An 18,392-nucleotide genomic window follows, 5' to 3' on the forward strand; every position below is an offset into this window, starting at 1 on the left:
TCATTGGCTCACAAGATCAGAAAGCCAATCACTCAATTCTACAGATTGTAGAAGTTGTTTCTGAGAATCACAAATACTCCGAATTGACAGATTTGCTGGAGCAAATGATGGATGGAGCCTTTTCTATCCATGATGATAAAAGTCAAGTTAAACGACATTGGGTTCTTTTTGAATTTAGATCTGGTAGTAGACCTATAATGACAGAAACAGATGCTGCAGCTCGGAGCGTGGATGTGAAAGACATAAAAGTTCGTCATCAATTATGATTTTCCTGAATCATGTGAAGACTATGTACATCGGATTGGACGAACAAGACAAGCTACTGCAAAGGCTATAGTCTATACTTTCTTTACAACAACAAAACGACTGCAAAGACCACATCGCCATCGACAATCAGATCATGTCGGGGACAAAATGAACGCGGAAAGGGGGAATGTTGACCGCTGGGTCAACAACACAAAATAACTCAAGTTCCGTACCAACGTCTTATCTTTTGCGAGTTATGAAATGCTGCGGATTATGACTATAAACATCATTTGTAATGAGTAGTTATTCTAGTTTCAGAAGCCGGGGTGCAATGGCACTTCCGGATTGTAAATACAAAGCCATTTGACCCTTTCAACCCTATTTTTGGTTAAACCTAAGGTAGCCTTAGTATATAAGGTACCTAAGTCATTTTGTAAAGAGACTTTTAATCATAATCAAAACTTAGCGCTGCCGTCTACTGTGTGTGAGAGAGAAAGAGAGTGAGCGTGAGCTTCATCCTCTCGCTACGCCCGGCTCGCTCAACACATTGGAGATCCGACTGCACCATTGCGGTAGGCTCGAGGAGAGGTACGCGACAACGCCAAGCATTCCACGCGAGACGAAGCGCACACGCCAACGCATCTACGAGCTATTTGTGGCCGTAAGTGTATCAAACGATGTCTGTTTTCTGCGTGCTAGTAGTCTATAGAATCGTGGCGACATAAGCTACGCATAGGTACTCATAAATTTCAGTTTCGGACACTTTCAAAATTCGGCTCTGTCATCCTACGCGTTTTCCGCAGATGGGTTTAGAGTGAGGGTTTTGAGTGTAGAAGCTTAGGGACAGGTGTATCCTAGTGAGGGGATGGTGTTCCTTAAGTTTCGTATGAATCTGGCATGATTAGGTGAGTTACCTTCCGTATGTGTGTATGTGGCTAGGTGGTGTAGTTGAGAGTAGTGAGGTTCTTGATTGTGGTTTAGTTGGCCTTCCTGAGTGTTGTATGTGTAGGATGGTCTCAGCGTGACAAGCTTAAGAGATTTTCTCCGTGTGCCTATCGTGTCATCTGTGTCCTCGGTTGACATTATGTTGATCTAGGTAGTGTTTGCATGCACTTCATGGGTGTGTGAGTCGCTCCCGTCCAACAACAACATATGGGTGGACTTGGGAGTGCACGAGACAACATGGAGATGATGAGGTGTTGTTGGATGACTCCACGATAGCACCTACCCCACAAGTGCTACGTGGATGCACTAGGGATGTCCTATTCGAATACATGAGGACCTCAGGGTTGTTGTGAGGATATTCGCATGATTCCTTGTAATGTTAACTTCATAACATGGTTCGTCGCAATGTTGGTTTCTTTTTAAATTCAGTTTGCAACTTTGGTGCCCTTTTATTGTTTTACACTATGGTGTTATGCTCAAGTTTACAAGTGGTGTTCAAGCTCCTGGTGTTTATGAGAGAGAGAGAGAGAGAGAGAGAGAGAGAGAGAGAGAGAGAGAGAGTTGGCCTTTGTTGGGTTGTTTTATCCATGTATTCCCTTCAGCAAGGTTCAACATAAAATGTATACTGAACTCTTACTTACTTTGCACACTTACTACCTATTGTATGTATTGCATGGAAATATTGCATAGAAAGCCAATAAAAGAAACAACCATTTGATTGGTAGTGGAAGTAAATGACATTCTCACGATGCAGCACTAAAAAAAGAAGAAGTCTATTATGGTTCTGACTGTCATAGCTCGTATACACTTTGTGCCACACTCAGAGAATTTGAATGAAAAAAATGTAGGCCGATGTGAGAGAGTGAGAGCAATGGAGATGAGACTATTAAAGGATGGAGAAGTGCCATATGAGGAAAAAGAAACATGACAAGGACATTTTATGACCTAGTTGATAACCTACTCCACCTGAGGGTCGTGGGGTTTTTGAATTAACGCAATGCACTTTGCAATCTTGTCCAAAGAGGAGCAAATTGCACTCGTGCCCTCACGCATTGTTTGAAGCCTAGCATGCTCGATTTCTAATGCTTGTCGGTCTTGAGCCTCCTCTCGTGCATCTCTTCGACGCTCAGCCTCCTCAAAGCGCCTTGCACGACCAACCTCGGACTCCTCGTAGATAGTTGTGAGCGTTTTGGTTGTTCCGACTAGATCTTTGATGGTCTCAGCATGCACTCGAGGACGACGTTTTCGCTTCACTCCCTTGAGGAGGGGTCCTTAGCAGAATCTTGGCCACTCATGTCGGATGGTGTGTGGGCATCTTCAAGGTCATCCCCTACAAGGTATTCGGTAGCATTTAGCGCACACACACACACACACACACACACACACACACACACACACACATAATAATGGACACCATGCTCACCTGTGGGAGCAGTGTCGTCGGGATGGGAGTTGACCAAATTGGCCCCAACATCCACGTTGCGATCGCCAGCAAAACAATTGAACCATTTTGTCGTAGAGATCACTCGAGAAATCATCGGTTGAAAAGCCTTTGTCGCGTCTCTTTGCTAGAGAAATTTGCCAGAAACTGTTTCATCCCGAAGGAATGTGATTCTCATAATCACGAATCCTTTTAAACATCCCACTGATTCTTTCCCACTTGTTCTTGCATTGACTTTTACTGCGATGCAGATCACTAGCTCGACAGATGTCTGCGATCGCTTGCCATCCATACTTTAGCATGATCAGAAGCCCACCTTCCATGATTCAGACTTCTAGGTCCTTTTTGGCTTCCACCAAGATGATCACCTCAAGTGGACACCAATTCACACGTCCACCAGCGGACGATGCTTTATTAGGAACTGCTAACACACATTGCGAGAAGATGGCAACATAGCGGTTGTGGTTGGAGTGGTATTGGATCCCCCCTCAACATTGGCGTTGTTGCTATCACTTGAGACTGGAATCGGAGCTAGCCTTGTCCCGCCACCCACTGCACAGTTTGGAGCTAGTGCCGATCGCACCTGTGGTGGGTGTTCTTGGATAGGAGGGTGGGTTGACAACGCTGAAGTTCCAAGGAGTGTATGATGACTAATAGAGACAATTGTTGCCCCTCAAGCCCCGCATTGTATCGGCCTTCCATGGGGCCGAACGAGGCGAGGAGCATTCACTGCAAAGGCTTGTACTTGCGATATTGCAGGTGGCGGTGGCGTTTCACAGTCCTCCTCCATGAAGTGCATCTCGTTTTCCATTTGTGTGGAGGGCACACAAGGAGTTGATGTCCATGGGGTTAGTTGTTCACCTGAAAAGTAACACCCACAACAATGATAAATATTAGAGTGTGGTCGGTCCGCCACAAAGCTGAATGAAATAACATAGTTATTTTATACTCTGTAGGTTAATGCAATGTTTAAAAATAACACAATCTGTGTTGACCTGCTGTGGAGTGATCAGCATGCAAGATGCACCTTCCTCATGCAGACACATTGACATTTTGAGGTAGCTGGCTGCTCTGCAGGCCCTGCTGATCTGCGCATGCTGGAGAGCGATCACTGCTTAGCACCGAAAGAGCCGTTTGCAGTTGAAAACAACTGCGCATTCACGAGACACAATCGAGTAGTAGAGTACCTGCAGGCAAAGTGCTTGTGTGTGTGTGTGTGTGTGAGAGAGAGAGAGAGAGAGAGAGAGAGAGAGAGAGAGAGAGAGAGAGAGAGAGAGAGAGAGAGAGAGAGACGCTTGCAACTGAAAACCACTGCGCAGACGAGTAGTAGACAGAATTACCTGTAGGCAAAGTACTTGTGTGGAGTGCTTGTGTGCGTGTGTGTGTGTGAGGGAGAGAGAGAGAGCAACCTGGCGATGGCGCAGGGCTTGCAAAGGGGGATGACGATAGCTGCAGATCTTGACCTTTCCTGGCGTGGTCACAATGCTTTACAAGCGCAAGCTGGAGAAGGTCGCCTCAACGTCCTGCAATGAGGTGGAGAAGAAAAAATTGGCGCCATAGGCGTTCAAACAATGCAACCGCTGCCATCTGGTCACGTTTGTAAAGGTCACCGGGAAATAAGTAGTAAAGATCCCCCACTCCGGATGCATGGCAGCCATTGTGGGGGATGGTTGAAACCCACCAGAACAGCGGCTGCTTCCAATGGCGTGGCTGTTTTGGCGACTGTATGGGCTCACCAATTACATGCGAAGTCCCGCTGAGAGGCGCTTTTGAACAGCCTATGGGAAGGCGCTCTAAGGTCGGCCAAGAGAGGGTGGAATACAAAAGCGTAGATGACGAAAATGTGGCTGATCCATTTGAAAGAACACGCCACAAAAGATGCTTAAGAATTATACCATGCGGGATCTCTAGCTGCAAGCTCTATGAGTAATCGCACCTGCTAACGGGCGAGTGCGTGCATGAGAGAGAGAGAGAGAGAGAGTTGATATGCAGTAGGCAACAACAAGATACTCGACGCATATGGCTGCAGCTTCCCTCTCCTCGCTCTTAACCCCTTCCACCGAGCCCAAGATCTCCTCCTCTTCTTCCCCATCTTCATTTCTTCATTTCTCTGCAACCCCCTCTCAGCTGCATTCATCCTTGCCGTCTTCGCTGAAAGCCTCCTCTTCCTTCAAGAATGCTCACTCCAAGAGGTCTCCCGTCTTCCACATGACTCAGGTTTCCGCGGAGCTTAGCAAGGCTCATAAACCTTTGAAAGTGATGATCTCAGGAGCGCCTGCATCAGGAAAAGGCACTCAGTGTGAGCTGATTGTGAAAAACGTAAGTCCGTAGCCTCGTTTTGAATGGTAGGTTAAGAAATGTGATGCTCTCTGTTTCCGTAAAGCACGTGGAGATTGTAAACTGAAAGGTCATGTGCTCTGAGCTTGTTTGCAGCATGATCTGGTCCACGTTTCAGCAGGAGACCTTTTAAGAGCTGAGGTCGCTGCTGGGACTGAGAATGGCAAAAGAGCAAAAGAATATATGACAAAAGGAGAGCTCGTTCCCAATGAAATCATTGTAAATGTAAGCAGGTCAATTTCCCTTGGGACGTTTCATCCTTTTCACAGAGTGGTCTTGTTGGGATTTATTGATCTGGTTTTTGTGTTGTTACCTCCAAATTCTGCAGATGGTGAAAGAAAGATTAAACCAACCGGATGCGCAACAAAAGGGATGGCTTTTGGATGGTTATCCAAGAAGCAAATCACAAGCAGATGCTATAGAAGCTACTGGGCTTAGACCAGACGTGTTTATTCTCTTGGAGGTGATTACTGTTTGGCTTGAATACACATTTTTATGGAAGGATAAGGCCTAAGACATAGAGAACTACAGTTTCTGTTCTGGTTGGGGTAAATATTTCATCCTTTTCTATTTGAGTGCAACATGCAAGTATTTTCTCCACAGAAGTCAATGCTGTCATGTTTCGAGGCACCCATTTTGCCAGCTAAAGTAAGGTTTCAATGCAAGGATTTGCACAAATTGTGAATGTCTCAATAGATATCAAATCTGTACAAGAAGTCGCTAGATTGGTATAGCACAGTAGAAATAGTTTTATTGGAAGGTTCAAGAAGATATAGTGTTAGCTAAGGGGAAACCTCCAACCAAAACTCGCCCTGTAGTGGAGAGAAGCTAATTTGAAAAGGCAAAGGTTGAATGCTTTGTCTTCTTTTTAAACTTGTCTTCCATGATTGTTTGTGTTTTGCTAGATTTTGGTAGCCACGTCCCCTACCCAAAGCTTATTCATTGTGATATCAAACATTGGGCGATTGAGCATGCGTATCATGAAGGGCCAATTTAATCATAGTTGATTGAGATCTAAGGCTAGAAAAATTGCAAATGTATCATAAGTTAGCTTGCCATAAGTAGTTGTAATCTCTACACACCTCAAGAAGTTGCTTCAAAGATTGTCACAGTAATTGCTATTGAGCTAGATGGTAGCATGCAAAGGTGAGCAATGCTACTTGATGTAGTGGCTAGTACAAGTTGCCACTTGGCTGGAACCTGTTGCCCCTGACCCAAATGCCGACCTTGACCTAGATGCAGCAGTCTACAGACATGCAGATTATTATAGTGGAGGGAAGAAGGTACAATAGTTGGGAGGGCTCTTGCTTTGCTTTCGCAAGGTACAATAGCCGGGAGGGCTCTCGCTTTGCTTCCGCAACTGGAATGCCAGAGTGAGCCCCCCAAGGTTGTATATAAAGGCCCTTGGCCCAAAAGAAGTACATTATGAAAAGCTCTGCTTCCAAAAGCTGTAGGCACCAAAAGTTTGTACCCAAAGCCCAGTTCCGCATTTTGCGGCCTATTCGTATAGATGCCATGTCAGCAGGCCCTCCGTGTTTTGCGCTCAGCTGTACATATGTTTGTGCACGAGGTGTGCAAGCGTGATTTTCACAGAGGATGCAGTGTTCATCCGGGATTGAGACTCCGGCAAGGATTCAAAGGGGACACGGTGGAGAATGTTCTCTTCAAGCTTCATGCTCTTTCTTTAGTGATTGGTACTCCCACAAGTGATTTATGGCATTGTAGGTTTGGTCATTTGAACTTGATGCTCTTGGTCGTGCTTTTCGTGAATAGATGATTGAAGGCTTATTAGATGTTGGGAGTAAGCATGGGAAATGCATTACTTGCATTCCTGGAAAGAAACATAGAGAGGCTATTCAAGAGCACTCTACATGCTGAGCTACTGCAATTTTGGAGTTGGTTTACATCAACCTTTGTGGACCTATGCAGACTTTGTCTTTGGGCATACCTCTTTACTTGATGTTGCTCGTGGATGATTTCAACTGCTTTACTTGGATATTTTTGCTTATTCGTATGGATCTCAAAGGGATCATCCCAAGTTGTCAGAGCTAGACAAGGTACCTCTGTGTCAACAACCTCGAGTGCTTCAAAAGCACTCTTGGCCACATCAATCAAGTTCACGACAACGAGTTTCTTTTAACATGCGAGACAAGATGCTGCAATGTGTGCACAATTTTATGTATGCGAGAAACAATCCAAGAAATAATCGAATATGGTATGCATTTCAAGCATCGACCATCTCTTACCTTCACTTACCTTTGCTGAATAAAGTCGAATATTATCGGAAGAAATGATATAGCCCAAGTAGCTCACTGCAGCTAGAAACATTCCGACTTCTGACTTCAATGTAGAGGAGGTTAGCATCCAAACGAGCTAAACCTTCACAAAGTCAATGAATGAGAGAATGCCATCCAAAAAACTACAAACACACCGACCAAGTTGACGAAGATATGCATCTCATACATTGAACATACTAGCTACACCCTACGACCGAACAACATTGTAGTTGAATTTCCAATGAAAACACGCTTAGTCCTACATGCAATCTTATAGATGACTCACTCTGTGACGCGACTGAGACGCTTCAAGATGTAGTCGATGCGAGGCACAAGGAACCTGATGTTGATCGTCGTCTTGTTGAGAATCTTGTAACCCATACACAATCATGATAAGCGATCTTTCCAACGAACACAAAGAATATAAGTAACAAAAGGACTTACATGGGGACATATAAACCCCTTGTTTAATAACTCTTCTAGTTGGTGCTCTAGCTCCTCTTTATGAGCCTTGTTCAAATGGTATAGAAAGTTATGATCCATCCACAAGGTCTATGATAGGAGCTAGTAAAGGGAAACATGGCTGAATAGAAGATATTCGATCGCAAAAACTTGTGGAGAATCAACCCATGTAGGACATGCACACCGAGTTAAAAGAGAACAAGCCAAACGAAAGGAAACATGCAAAACAAAAAACAAGAAATCGAAAAAGAACTCAAAACACCCAAAACCAAAGAGAACATGAAAACAAAAAAGAGAGAAGCGCAAACACACAAACAAAAAACAAAACAAAACTACTATCAAAACATGATCCACTCATCCACCCGACCCACCCATCCAACCCATAAATAAACTCACACCCGAAAGCAAATCTTGATCAAACCCACCCACACAATAGAGACACACACACAAGCAACAAACAAAACAAAATCCACAAACTAGAAAAATAGAAAAAAGGAAAGGGAAAGGAGGAGAGATGGTGAGGGAAGCTGATAAATTGTTGGTGAGAAAGAAGGAGAGAGGATGAGGAAAACTGATAAATTGTTGGTGAGATGCCCGCTAGAAGACCTGATACAAAACGGCCCCTTCAATCGTTTGATTGGGCAGGTGCAAGAAGAATCACGGGAATCTCTGTCCTTGATCTCTTGCTCTTGTCCTCCTCTCTCTCTCTCTCTCTCTCTTTCAAGAGGGGGCTATATCTCAAAATGATGACGTGGATAGGTTGTACTGACAGATGACGTGGCAGATGGTATGGTGCTGACATGGTTTGTACATACGCCTGTAATTTGCGCTGCTGACATGGCAGATTGTACAGAATTTCGCTTTTTGTGCTGGCTGCTTTTACTGGCAGATATTGAGCCAGTTGCTTTTGGGGCAGTTTGCTTTTAAGTTTCACTGCTTTTGGGGGCTCTGCTTCTAGCATCCCTTTGTAAGAATAAACGGAACCCAAGGGCCTTACTTTGCAGAGCATCTGGATGCAGAGTCTGAGAGCCGAGGACCCGTGGGAGTTGTACTTTGATAAAGCATTAATACAAAAGAAATACCGAAAGGGGTGCCACTCTTTGGGGCCAATACCTCTGGGCACGGAACTACGCCGGGCCGTGTTGTCTCCAATTGAACTGTGATTTAAAGTTGTGAAGTATTTTAAGTGATTCTCTCGTGTGTCGCGACAGATTCTAGACTTGGGGTGCCCAAGTCGGTGACATTTGAACTTTGTATGAATTTATGATGAATGATCATTATGATTATGATGATGTGATCTTGGATGTGTGATCGACATCCAAGCATGATCCAATGTCCTTTTAGCTATGATACTGGCCATATAACAGATTTTAGACGCACCCGAGGTGTCTGCAGCTAGCTTCTCTCTCTTATGCGCACGGCCATCATTGCACAATTATGCATGACTTAGTGATTTACTCTTGGGATTTCATTTTTGTAAATAATAAAAGTGTGGACATTCTTTTATTACTTTTTCTTTGCTATACCTTGCAATCGAGGATGATTGCTTTGATTTTAGAAGGCGGTTGTCACAAACTTGGGCACCCCAAGTCGAGAATCTAGCACGACACATGAGAGAATCACTTAAAATACTTCACAACTTTAAAATTCAAGTCAACAAGGCCCGACATAGTTCCATGCCCAGAGGTGTTGGCCCCAAAACCTGGCGCTCCTTTAGGTATTTCTTTATTATATTAATGCTTGAGCAAAGTACAACACCTGAGGGGTTCTCTTCTCAGACTCTATGTCCAGATGCTTTGAAGAGTGAGACCCCAAAGGGTTTATTTATTCTTACAAGGGATGCCCCAAAAGCAGAGCCCCAAAAGCTTCTAAACTCAAAAGCAACTTGTTCCAAAAGCAATTGGTCCTAAGAGCTGGCAGAAAAAGCAGTTAGCGCAATTTGCGAAAATCCGTATAGGTTGCCACATCAGCACCTGCCAGCTCAAATCGCGGAAATCTGTATTGTCTGCCATGTTAGCATGTCAGCGCAGATTTCGGGATTCTGCCACGTCAATGTCCTCTGTTCGTGCGGTCATGCCACATAATCATTTTGTGACAGCGGTATGTGACAAATTTTAGGGTTAGGGTTTCTGTGTCGAGGTCAGAAACTCATCTGATCACTGCGTTTGTTTGGCTAGCCACAAACTCTCTCTCTCTATAGAGGTGGTCCATGGTACGCTCTTTGTCGGAGCTAGAATCCTCTATGTTGTGATTAAATCTTCATTTCTTTTTAATGCCATGTACTTGCATCTGTGTGGCATAAGGAACATCTAAGTGACCTTGGCAAAACCTTGGCGAGGGGGCTTGAAGTTAAAATAAAGCAACCCACACGCATAGATCAAACTACGTAGCTAGATGATGATGCGGCAATTGTGTACGGATGTGCCTGCGATTTGTAGTACTTCGTGATGACATGGCAGCGCTGTATGGATAGCATGTTAAGAGTGTTGGCATCTCAAGTGAACTACCCAATGTGATCGCATTATTTCTTTTGGCTTTTAGGTATTTAGTTTACTTATTTGTGAAAGTCTGGGTAGGGCAATTTACTGAGGTTGCCATATAAGCAACCCCTTGCCTCCATTGTATACACATCCAATTATTCATTGCCAAGGTTGATTGGTTTAAGAGACTCTCTCTCTCTCTCTCTCTCTCTCTCTCTCTCTCTCTCCCCCCTTGGTCTCTACGCTTCCGCATCATCGACTTTGACATGGTATCAGAGCTTTGTTGGCAGGCGTACCGATTTCCGCGTTTTCAACTGCTACCAGCTGTTGGGCAGTCAAGATGCTTTGAGAGTTTGATGCTTTTCATGTAGTGCTTTTCCAAGGCCAAGGGCCTGTAAATATGTGCATAAGGCCCACCCTATGGCAGTTTTCCCACGTGGGGGTGCAGAGTAGAGGGCTTCTGGCGTTGTACTGAGTTCAAGCAATATAAGGAAATACGGAAAGGGGCGCAAGGGTTTGGGGCCAGTGCTCTCTTGGGGTGGAATCTGCCACTCCCTGTCTCGTGTGTCGTGCACTCTTTTCTCAGTTCAAGTGTTTTGAAGTAGTCGCGTTTGTTCTTTTCTGTTGGCACGTGGCGCCTTCCCGTACAGTGGTATCAGAGCTGCAAGTGTGCTTCTCTGAAAGCATATCGGTCCTTCAAGAGGAGTCAGAGCAAGTTATCAAAGAATCTTGGTGTCCGTGCCCGAGACTTACTAGCCACTCTCACCCTCATCGCGCATCGGGCGCGCCCCCGTCTTCATCGCTCTCTCTTAAGGGGCATAAGCCATAAAGAACCCAAGACCACATGGCGTTTATGGATTTGGGAGAGTACCTGCAGTTTCTCCTCAACGAGCTTCCTGACATTCTTTCAGGACACCCACAACAGAATCTGGCGATGTTGTAGGGTTTCCAACAGTGTTCGAATTACATGTTACCTCCTTTGATGCCTCAGGTGGTACCTCCTCCTCCGGCACCATAAAGTACAAGCTTTCAACCGGCAATTTTCCCACCCGTCTGTTTCGGTGTTGCCCCCACCTCCCCTACCATCACCGCCACCAGGCTACAATGGTTGGAGCGTGTATGGATACCCTTACTATCCGTACCAAGGTTACGTGCCTAACCAACCAAAGGATTTCAAAGATGGCGGCACGACAGTCAATTTTTTCGTCTTTTCAAGGGTGAAAGATTGGAAGAAAGCATTGCAGTTCGTACAACAATTCGACAACATCTATGCTTTGGGGAACTATATAGAAGAATTCAAGATTTCTCGAGCAATGGGATTTCTTAAAGATAATGCTATGTAGTGGCGGAGTTCAATCGTGACACAAGCGCATGCTCCAAGGACCTGGAAAGTTTTCAAGGCAATATTTGCACGCAGTTATATGACTTCTCTCTTTGAAGTCCCGATCTTGTCAGAATGGGGCAACTTGAAAATGCTTGCCAGAGAGACTGTGGATGACTATAACCAAAGGTTTCTCGACGTCTACCTTTTGGTATCCTTCTTTAAGTTCATTCCCTTGGAGGACCAGTGCGAGCGATACACCATTGGACTATCATCACCATTGCAAGAATATTTTTTGTTTAAGCAAGTCTCAACCATGCAAGAGCTTATGGACCATGCCGCGGTCGGCTACAAATTGATGAAAGGAAAGCTATAATCTACTACAGAAGCAACTTTGGCCAATAACCCGAACTCCTTGTAACAATGAACAAATTCTCGAGATTCTCATGAAAGTCATGAGACACCTTATTACAAGAAGGCCAATGCTTTGGATGGTTTCAAATAGGGCATAACTATTTTGGTTGTCCCCTTCGCACTAATAGATCAGCGGAGCCGACGTCCGCGCCGACGTTCGACAGAACCCGAGGAATCTCTATCTCCTTGCGTAGAATCCAACGCAGCCAAAAAGCAGAAGCGTCCGTACTGCTTTCTGTGATTTGCGCCGCGTTTTGCAAGCTGTCTGTACGCTGCAGAGCCACGTCAGCATTTTTGCAAGGCTCTTTGCGGGGCTGTTTTCAGCAGCAGGCAGCCACGTCAGCAATTTGGGGGTGGGCTGTCCATGTAGGGTGTGTGTGTGTGTACAAGGCAGCCACGTCACCAGTTTGTGACATACCCCCCTCTTGAAAGCATTGTAATCGCCCTCGATTACGCCTGCAAAACAGACAGAGGCCATAAACTGTCTTAGCAGACACTGACTGTTAGTACCGACGCACTAGCTAGCACATGTACCAATCGACAATCACATCACATGACATCACAGGACGTCACATGACAAATGACATTCAACATTCATTCGGATTTTAGACCATGATTTATCGGCAATGCAATTAGCAATCGCATCTAGATCCACTCAGGACCTCATAGATGCCCGATTGACTAATCCCTATTGCAACCATGTCTATCGAGATCATTCAGACCAAAATGCTGCAGTCATTTCGTCTATCAGTTCCTGCACTTAAAGAAGTCAAGAACAAATCAGTTTTATATTTTCTGGAATTCCATTCCATAAAGTCATACAACAGAATACTGTCAGCTCTCAGTATCCCTGAAGCTCAAAGAGACATCAGTGACTCTAGTATTAAAAAATAGAGGCATCTGTTGACAAAGGAGCGGAGCAACTCCCCTCTCGTGCAAACCCACTGCACCAGATCTCCGGCCAAGCTGAATTCGAGGTTCCATTTGGAATAGACTATGCTAAACCAAAAGCTTCAAGGTAAAGGTTCACAATCCGAGGAGTATCTGCTAGGTCCTCCTCCTCCATCCACTTCACATCCAATGCACGATAGTTCTTGAATTTAACCAAGAACCGCCTTCTCACTTTACCCTTAATCTTTTTGTCCTTATGTGCCAATATCTGTTCAGGAACAAGGATCTCCTCGTTTTCTTCCACTTCGGGTTGCTCATCAGGCTCCCCATCTTCGGACACATCACCTTTGAAAGGTTTCAAGAGACTCACATGAAATGCGTTGTGAATCGTCCAAGTGTCAGGCAGTTTCAGTCGGAAGGAGACATCATTGATCTTTTCAGAGATCTGGAAAGGTCCGTAGTATCGCATACTAAGCTTTGGAAAAAGCCTCTCCTTTCCCTTTTACTTTCTCAGGCGTGCCTTCTCAAAACGTAAGAGTACCCAATCATTCTCCTTCAATTTCAAATCGCGATGATGGCGATCTGCTACCTTTTTCTGTCTTTCATGAGATTTTTTCAAAGCCTCGCGGACCTTGGCAAAAGCCGTGTCCAAGTGGCGCGTGTACTCATCGCCTTCAAAAATCTTATTTTTCGTGCTTAGGAAGGGTGGAACCTTCGTAGCACCTTCAATAATCTCAAATGGCGCCTTCCCCGTCGAAGAGTGTATCGTATAATTGTAGACAAATTCCACCAAAGGTAGATACTTTTCCCATTGAGTCTTTTGATCCGAGATGTAAGACTTCAATAAATTTAAAACCACTGAATTGGCAATCTCAGATTGCCCGTCAGTCTGCGGGTGGAAAGATGACGAGAACTGCAACTGCGTGCCAATATTCTCCCAAATTGCCTTCCAAAACAAATTCGTGAATCCACGGTCCTTGTCGAGACAATCGTCTCGGGCATGCCATGTAATCTGAAAATCTGGGCCACAAACAGTCTCGCTAAGTGATCCGGCTTGACTGTTTTCTTCATTGGAATGAAATGAGCCTGCTTGCTAAATTTGTCAATAACAGTCCAGATACCATTGTGATCACTCTGTGTTCTTGGGAGATCAAAAATGAAATCCATTGCAATACTTTCCCAGGGGCGGGTGGGTATGGGCAAAGGTTGTAACGATCCCTGTGCTATATGCCTGTCAAACTTGACCTTCTAGCATACCAAGCAACTGCGCACAAACTCGTCCACATCCTTCTTGAGTCTCAGCCAAAAGAAGTATTTCTCTACCCCTTTTAAGGTGGTAGCAATGCCGCGGTGACCTGTAAAAGGTGGATAGTGGCATTCGGTCATAACCTTTTCCCTCAACGGCTGTGTAACGCACAACATGGTTTTCCTCATCAAGTAGCCATCCCGAATGGAATATCCCGCTATTGTTTCCCCATCTCGTATCTGTGTGAAAATGTCTGCAAAATCTGTCTCTGTGGCATATTGATCGACCATATCCTCGAAGTTGCTATGATGTATTGCGGAAATAGCCAGAACCAACGGCTTTCGAGACAAAGCATTTGCCACCAAATTCTTCCGTCCCTGCACATGGACAATTTGGAAACTGTGACAAGAAATGAAACTGACAAGAAATGAAAGTGTGACAAGATGTTCCCCTACCGCATCTGCTTTTCCAATAGCTGCTTCTGAGACAAGAAGTAGCGTAAACTCTAATGGTCTGTAAAGATAGTAAAATCCGCTCCGAGTAGGTAATGCCGCCACTAAGTAAGAGCATGGATAACCGCCAAAAGCTCTTTCTCATAAATCTGTGCTGTCAATTCCGGCCTTGAGAACAATCGGCTCTCGTAAGCAATGACATGGCCTTCTTGCATTAAGACCGCACCCAGAGTACGACCACAAGCATCACAATATACTTCAAATGACTTCTTCAAGTCTGGCAAAGTCAAAACTGGTCCCGTAGTCAATTTCTCTTTCAATGTCTGAAAGGCAGCACCTCTGTGTGTCCCCACGAGAAAGGGACTCCTTTTTGTGTCAAAAAATTCAAAGGGGAAGCAACCTCTTTAGACTTTCTAATGAACGGCATGTAGTATGAACACAATCCCAAGAAGCTTCTAACTTCATGGACATTCTTCAAATCCGGCCAATCACGGATAGTCTCTATCTTGGCCGGATCCATCTGCACTCCCGCTGCTGAGATAATGTGTCCCAAAAAGTGTATCTCTGGTAGGAAAAATGCACTTTTCTTCGCATTAATCATTAACTTGTGATCTTGTAATGCCTGAAAGGCCTGAAGCAGATGTTCTCTATGTTCTGCCTCATCCTTGGAGAAAACAATGATGTCGTCAAAGAAAGTGTCAACAAATAGTCTGTACTCTCGAAAAATCCTGTCCATCATCCGGTTAAATGTCGTAGGAGCATAGGTTAGGCCAAAAGGCATCACCAAAAACTGAAATAACCCTAAAGTTGTCCGAAAGGCTGCCTTGTAGACGTCTCTCGGCGCGATTCTTATATGATGATATCCACTTTTCAAGTCGATCCTACTAAAGCACGAGGATCCCTGAAGTCGGTCAAGTATATCATCGATTCTAGGAATCGGAAATCTGTTCTTGACCGTGATTTTGTTGAGAGCTCTATAATCGATGCACATTCTCCAAGATCCGTCTTTCTTCAAAACCAACAACACTGGAGAGCTGTAAGTGAAGTACTAGACTGGACAAAACCCTTTTCCAAGAGGTCTTTCAGTTGGTTCATAATTTCTTTGTTCTGGGCTTAGCTCACACAGTAAGGTGGCCGGCTCGGTGGTGTGCTTCCAGGTATCATGTAACAGACTTGGACACTCCAAGTCAAGAATCCACCGCGACAGCACCAAATAACCACATCAAAACAGTTCACAGTTCACAATTGATTCGACACTGGCCCGACGGAGTTTCGTGCCTAGAGATATCGGCCCCAATGACTGGCGCCCCTTTCGGTATTTCTTTTTGTATTAATCTGAGTTCAAAGTACAAGAGTGCGGGCAAGCGCTCACACTCGGACTCTCCGGCCAGATGCTGTGAGTTGTGAGAGGCGTGCTCACATGTTTAAAGTTACAAGGGATGCCAAAAGCAGAGCCCAAAAGCTGAAAATCAAAAGCCCTTTTAAAAATAAAGCAGGAGCTTTTCCTTTTCTCTCTCTCTCTCTCTCTCTTGCTTAAGAAAATAAAGCAAAGAGTCTCTCTCTCTCTCTCTCTCTCTCTCTCTCTCAATAAAGCAAAGAGGCTTTCTCTCTCTTTCAAATTGCGTGGAAAAAGCAATGTCCAAAAACTGCTGCCAGAACTGCTTTCCGGAAATTCCGCCGCAAATCACGGAGGCGTCCATACAGTTGTCACGTATTAGCCCTGCCACGTCAGCAATTAGGGTTAGGGTTTTTCATGCAGTTAGGGTTAGGGTGAGGGTTTCCAGCAATTAGGGTTAGGGTTTCAACACACATAAATTTGATCGATCACTATCTGAGACATCACGCGCAAAAATCAAGTGCACAGAAAGATGATTCTTTATTAGAGAAGTGATAGCAAAAGTAGACACAATAGGGACCGACTCTCCTTTAAGCTTTACATCCAAGATGTGAGTTTTGCCCCTATGCTGTACAGTGATCTTTTTGTTGTAGGCATCCAAGACTCCATGCACTTGGAACATCCACGGGATCCCCAACAAGGCGTCACAACCTCCCAGCGGCATGATGTAGAACTCTTTTGTGTCCACATACGACTGAATATGCAGACGCAGTTTTCCAATGATGGGAGTAACACACTTTGAGTGGCCAGGACATGCCAACTTTGCCTCTGCTGTGCAACCCATCTCTTCACCTCTGATGCCCAGCTTCATAGCTAACTCTGGTGAGATAAAGTTGGCTTTGGCACTTGGATCAAAGAAGATGAGTGCCGTCTGATCCCTAACTTTACCCCATGCTGTGCATAACTCACTTGCATTTGTGCTGGGCCTGTCACCCACCATGTGTGGCACTAAACTTGCCGTGGGTTTAGGCTTCTTGCCTTTCTGGTCTTGTTTATCCTCTGAGTCAGCTGGTCTTTTCCTTTGTGGACAATTGATAGAAAATTGACCAGCGTGCTCGCATATAAAGCATTTGTTCTCAGCCATTAGGACCTTCTTTTCCTCGAGCGACTTGCGCACAAAAGGCTTCCTTTTCTGTTTCTTTGCCTGTGCTCCAGAAGTCCCGGTTGAATCCTTGTCTTTGGTGGCCTTTCTGACCCTTGTGACGCATCAGGAGCCGTTTTGACAAAGGGCTTCTTCGCTGAATTTTTCTTTTGCTGCCCTCCTTTGTCGTTGCTCGGAAATCCACTGTCCTCTCCTTTCAACAAGGCAAGACCAGTGTTTGCAACTTCCATAAGCTGAGTGAGGGTAGCCACTCTGTTCTTTGTACAGTAATCGTGAAGCCCTTTAGGCAACCCACAACAATACTTCTCTATCTGCTCTGTCAATGGCACAAATCTGTAGGAGGTCACTGAGAGTAACGCTTTACAAAACCTATTGTTGTACTCCAGCAAGCTCTTGCACAAAGCTAAAGTAAGCTGATGCCAATCTGTCATGACGTCGGCTTCAAATTCATTTGATAGCCAAGCAGATGCAAACATTTACTTGAAGTAAACCCAAGTGGCGGGTGCCTGTCCTTGCATTAACAATGTCGTCCACCATGTAAGCGCATTGTCCTTTAAGAAAGTGACAGCTTTCTTGACCTTCGAGGCCTCTGTAAAATTCCCTCCCGCATAAGCTGTATCAAACTGCTGGAGGAAGGTAAGAGCCTTCGTCTTATTCTCGAAACCACTGAAGGTACTGAACTTTACAGCTGCACCACCTTCTTTGTAAGACTTCGGCTTCTCTAGTGCCCCCAAGTTGTCATAAGGGATGGTTTGCAACATGGGCATTGTGGTAGGCATGATCAACACATCTTGGCCATTCACATTTTGCGTCAGAGGTGGGATATCTGGCTGCTGTCTAGAAAAACCAGCCATGCCAAAATGACCCTATGGCACCTCAAACTGGCCTTGGTTGCAGTGAAAACCTTGCTACATGCCGATACTACCATACATGGGGTTTGGCATGATACCTTGCATACCCCCGAACACTGTTCCTGTTGGCATGTACGATTGACTTCCAGGCGCATAACGAACCATACTTTGGAACACTGATCCACCCCCGAAATACCCAGGATGTACCCTGGGTGGTGGAAAAACTGAGTGCATAGCCTGGTATCCAGTTCCCTGTCCATTCAAGACAGCATGCTGGCTCTAAAAGGTGGTGGGTTGAACTGGCATAACCTGTGGAATAGGTGCTCTAGCCACTTGTTCAAGCACAGGAGGAACCTATTTTGGAGCCCTTGACTCCGCAACATGCGAGTGTTCCCTTTCCTCTTGAGGCGCATGAAGTACCTGGGCTTGTTTATCAACAAGCTCCGTACAAGGCGTAGGTAGCCTATTTTGCTGTTGCACTGGTGGCGCTTGCAAGAACTCTATAAACCTTGGATTTTGCACTAGCTGCGAA

General features: G+C 45.0%; 1 protein-coding gene and 1 pseudogene across 3 annotated transcripts in view; one reads left to right on the forward strand and one right to left on the reverse strand.

The window, feature by feature from the left end:
- Positions 1-1,956: 1,956 nt before the first annotated feature.
- Positions 1,957-3,728, reverse strand: LOC147431346 (uncharacterized; annotated as a pseudogene). The gene is made up of 3 exons (XR_015185670.1): positions 3,683-3,728; positions 2,615-3,493; positions 1,957-2,521 (listed from the first exon to the last, which is right to left on the reverse strand). The product of XR_015185670.1 is annotated as an uncharacterized LOC147431346 (transcript).
- Positions 3,729-4,495: 767 nt separating this feature from the next.
- AMK2 (adenosine monophosphate kinase) overlaps positions 4,496-18,392 on the forward strand; it is a 67,347-nt gene continuing 53,450 nt past the window's right edge. The window contains exons 1-3 of one of the 2 annotated variants that reach the window (XM_086493944.1): positions 4,496-4,951; positions 5,066-5,194; positions 5,298-5,432. In XM_086493944.1, coding sequence (XP_086350070.1) covers positions 4,652-4,951; positions 5,066-5,194; positions 5,298-5,432 — 564 coding nt within the window. In that variant the 5' untranslated portion in view covers positions 4,496-4,651. The remainder of the gene's footprint in view (positions 4,952-5,065; positions 5,195-5,297; positions 5,433-18,392) is intronic. The other variant, XM_086493943.1, reaches the window with a different exon arrangement.

Source organism: Adiantum capillus-veneris, chromosome 21 (assembly GCF_014529385.1).
Source record: "Adiantum capillus-veneris isolate H3 chromosome 21, ASM1452938v2, whole genome shotgun sequence".
Lineage (NCBI taxonomy): Eukaryota > Viridiplantae > Streptophyta > Polypodiopsida > Polypodiales > Pteridaceae > Adiantum > Adiantum capillus-veneris.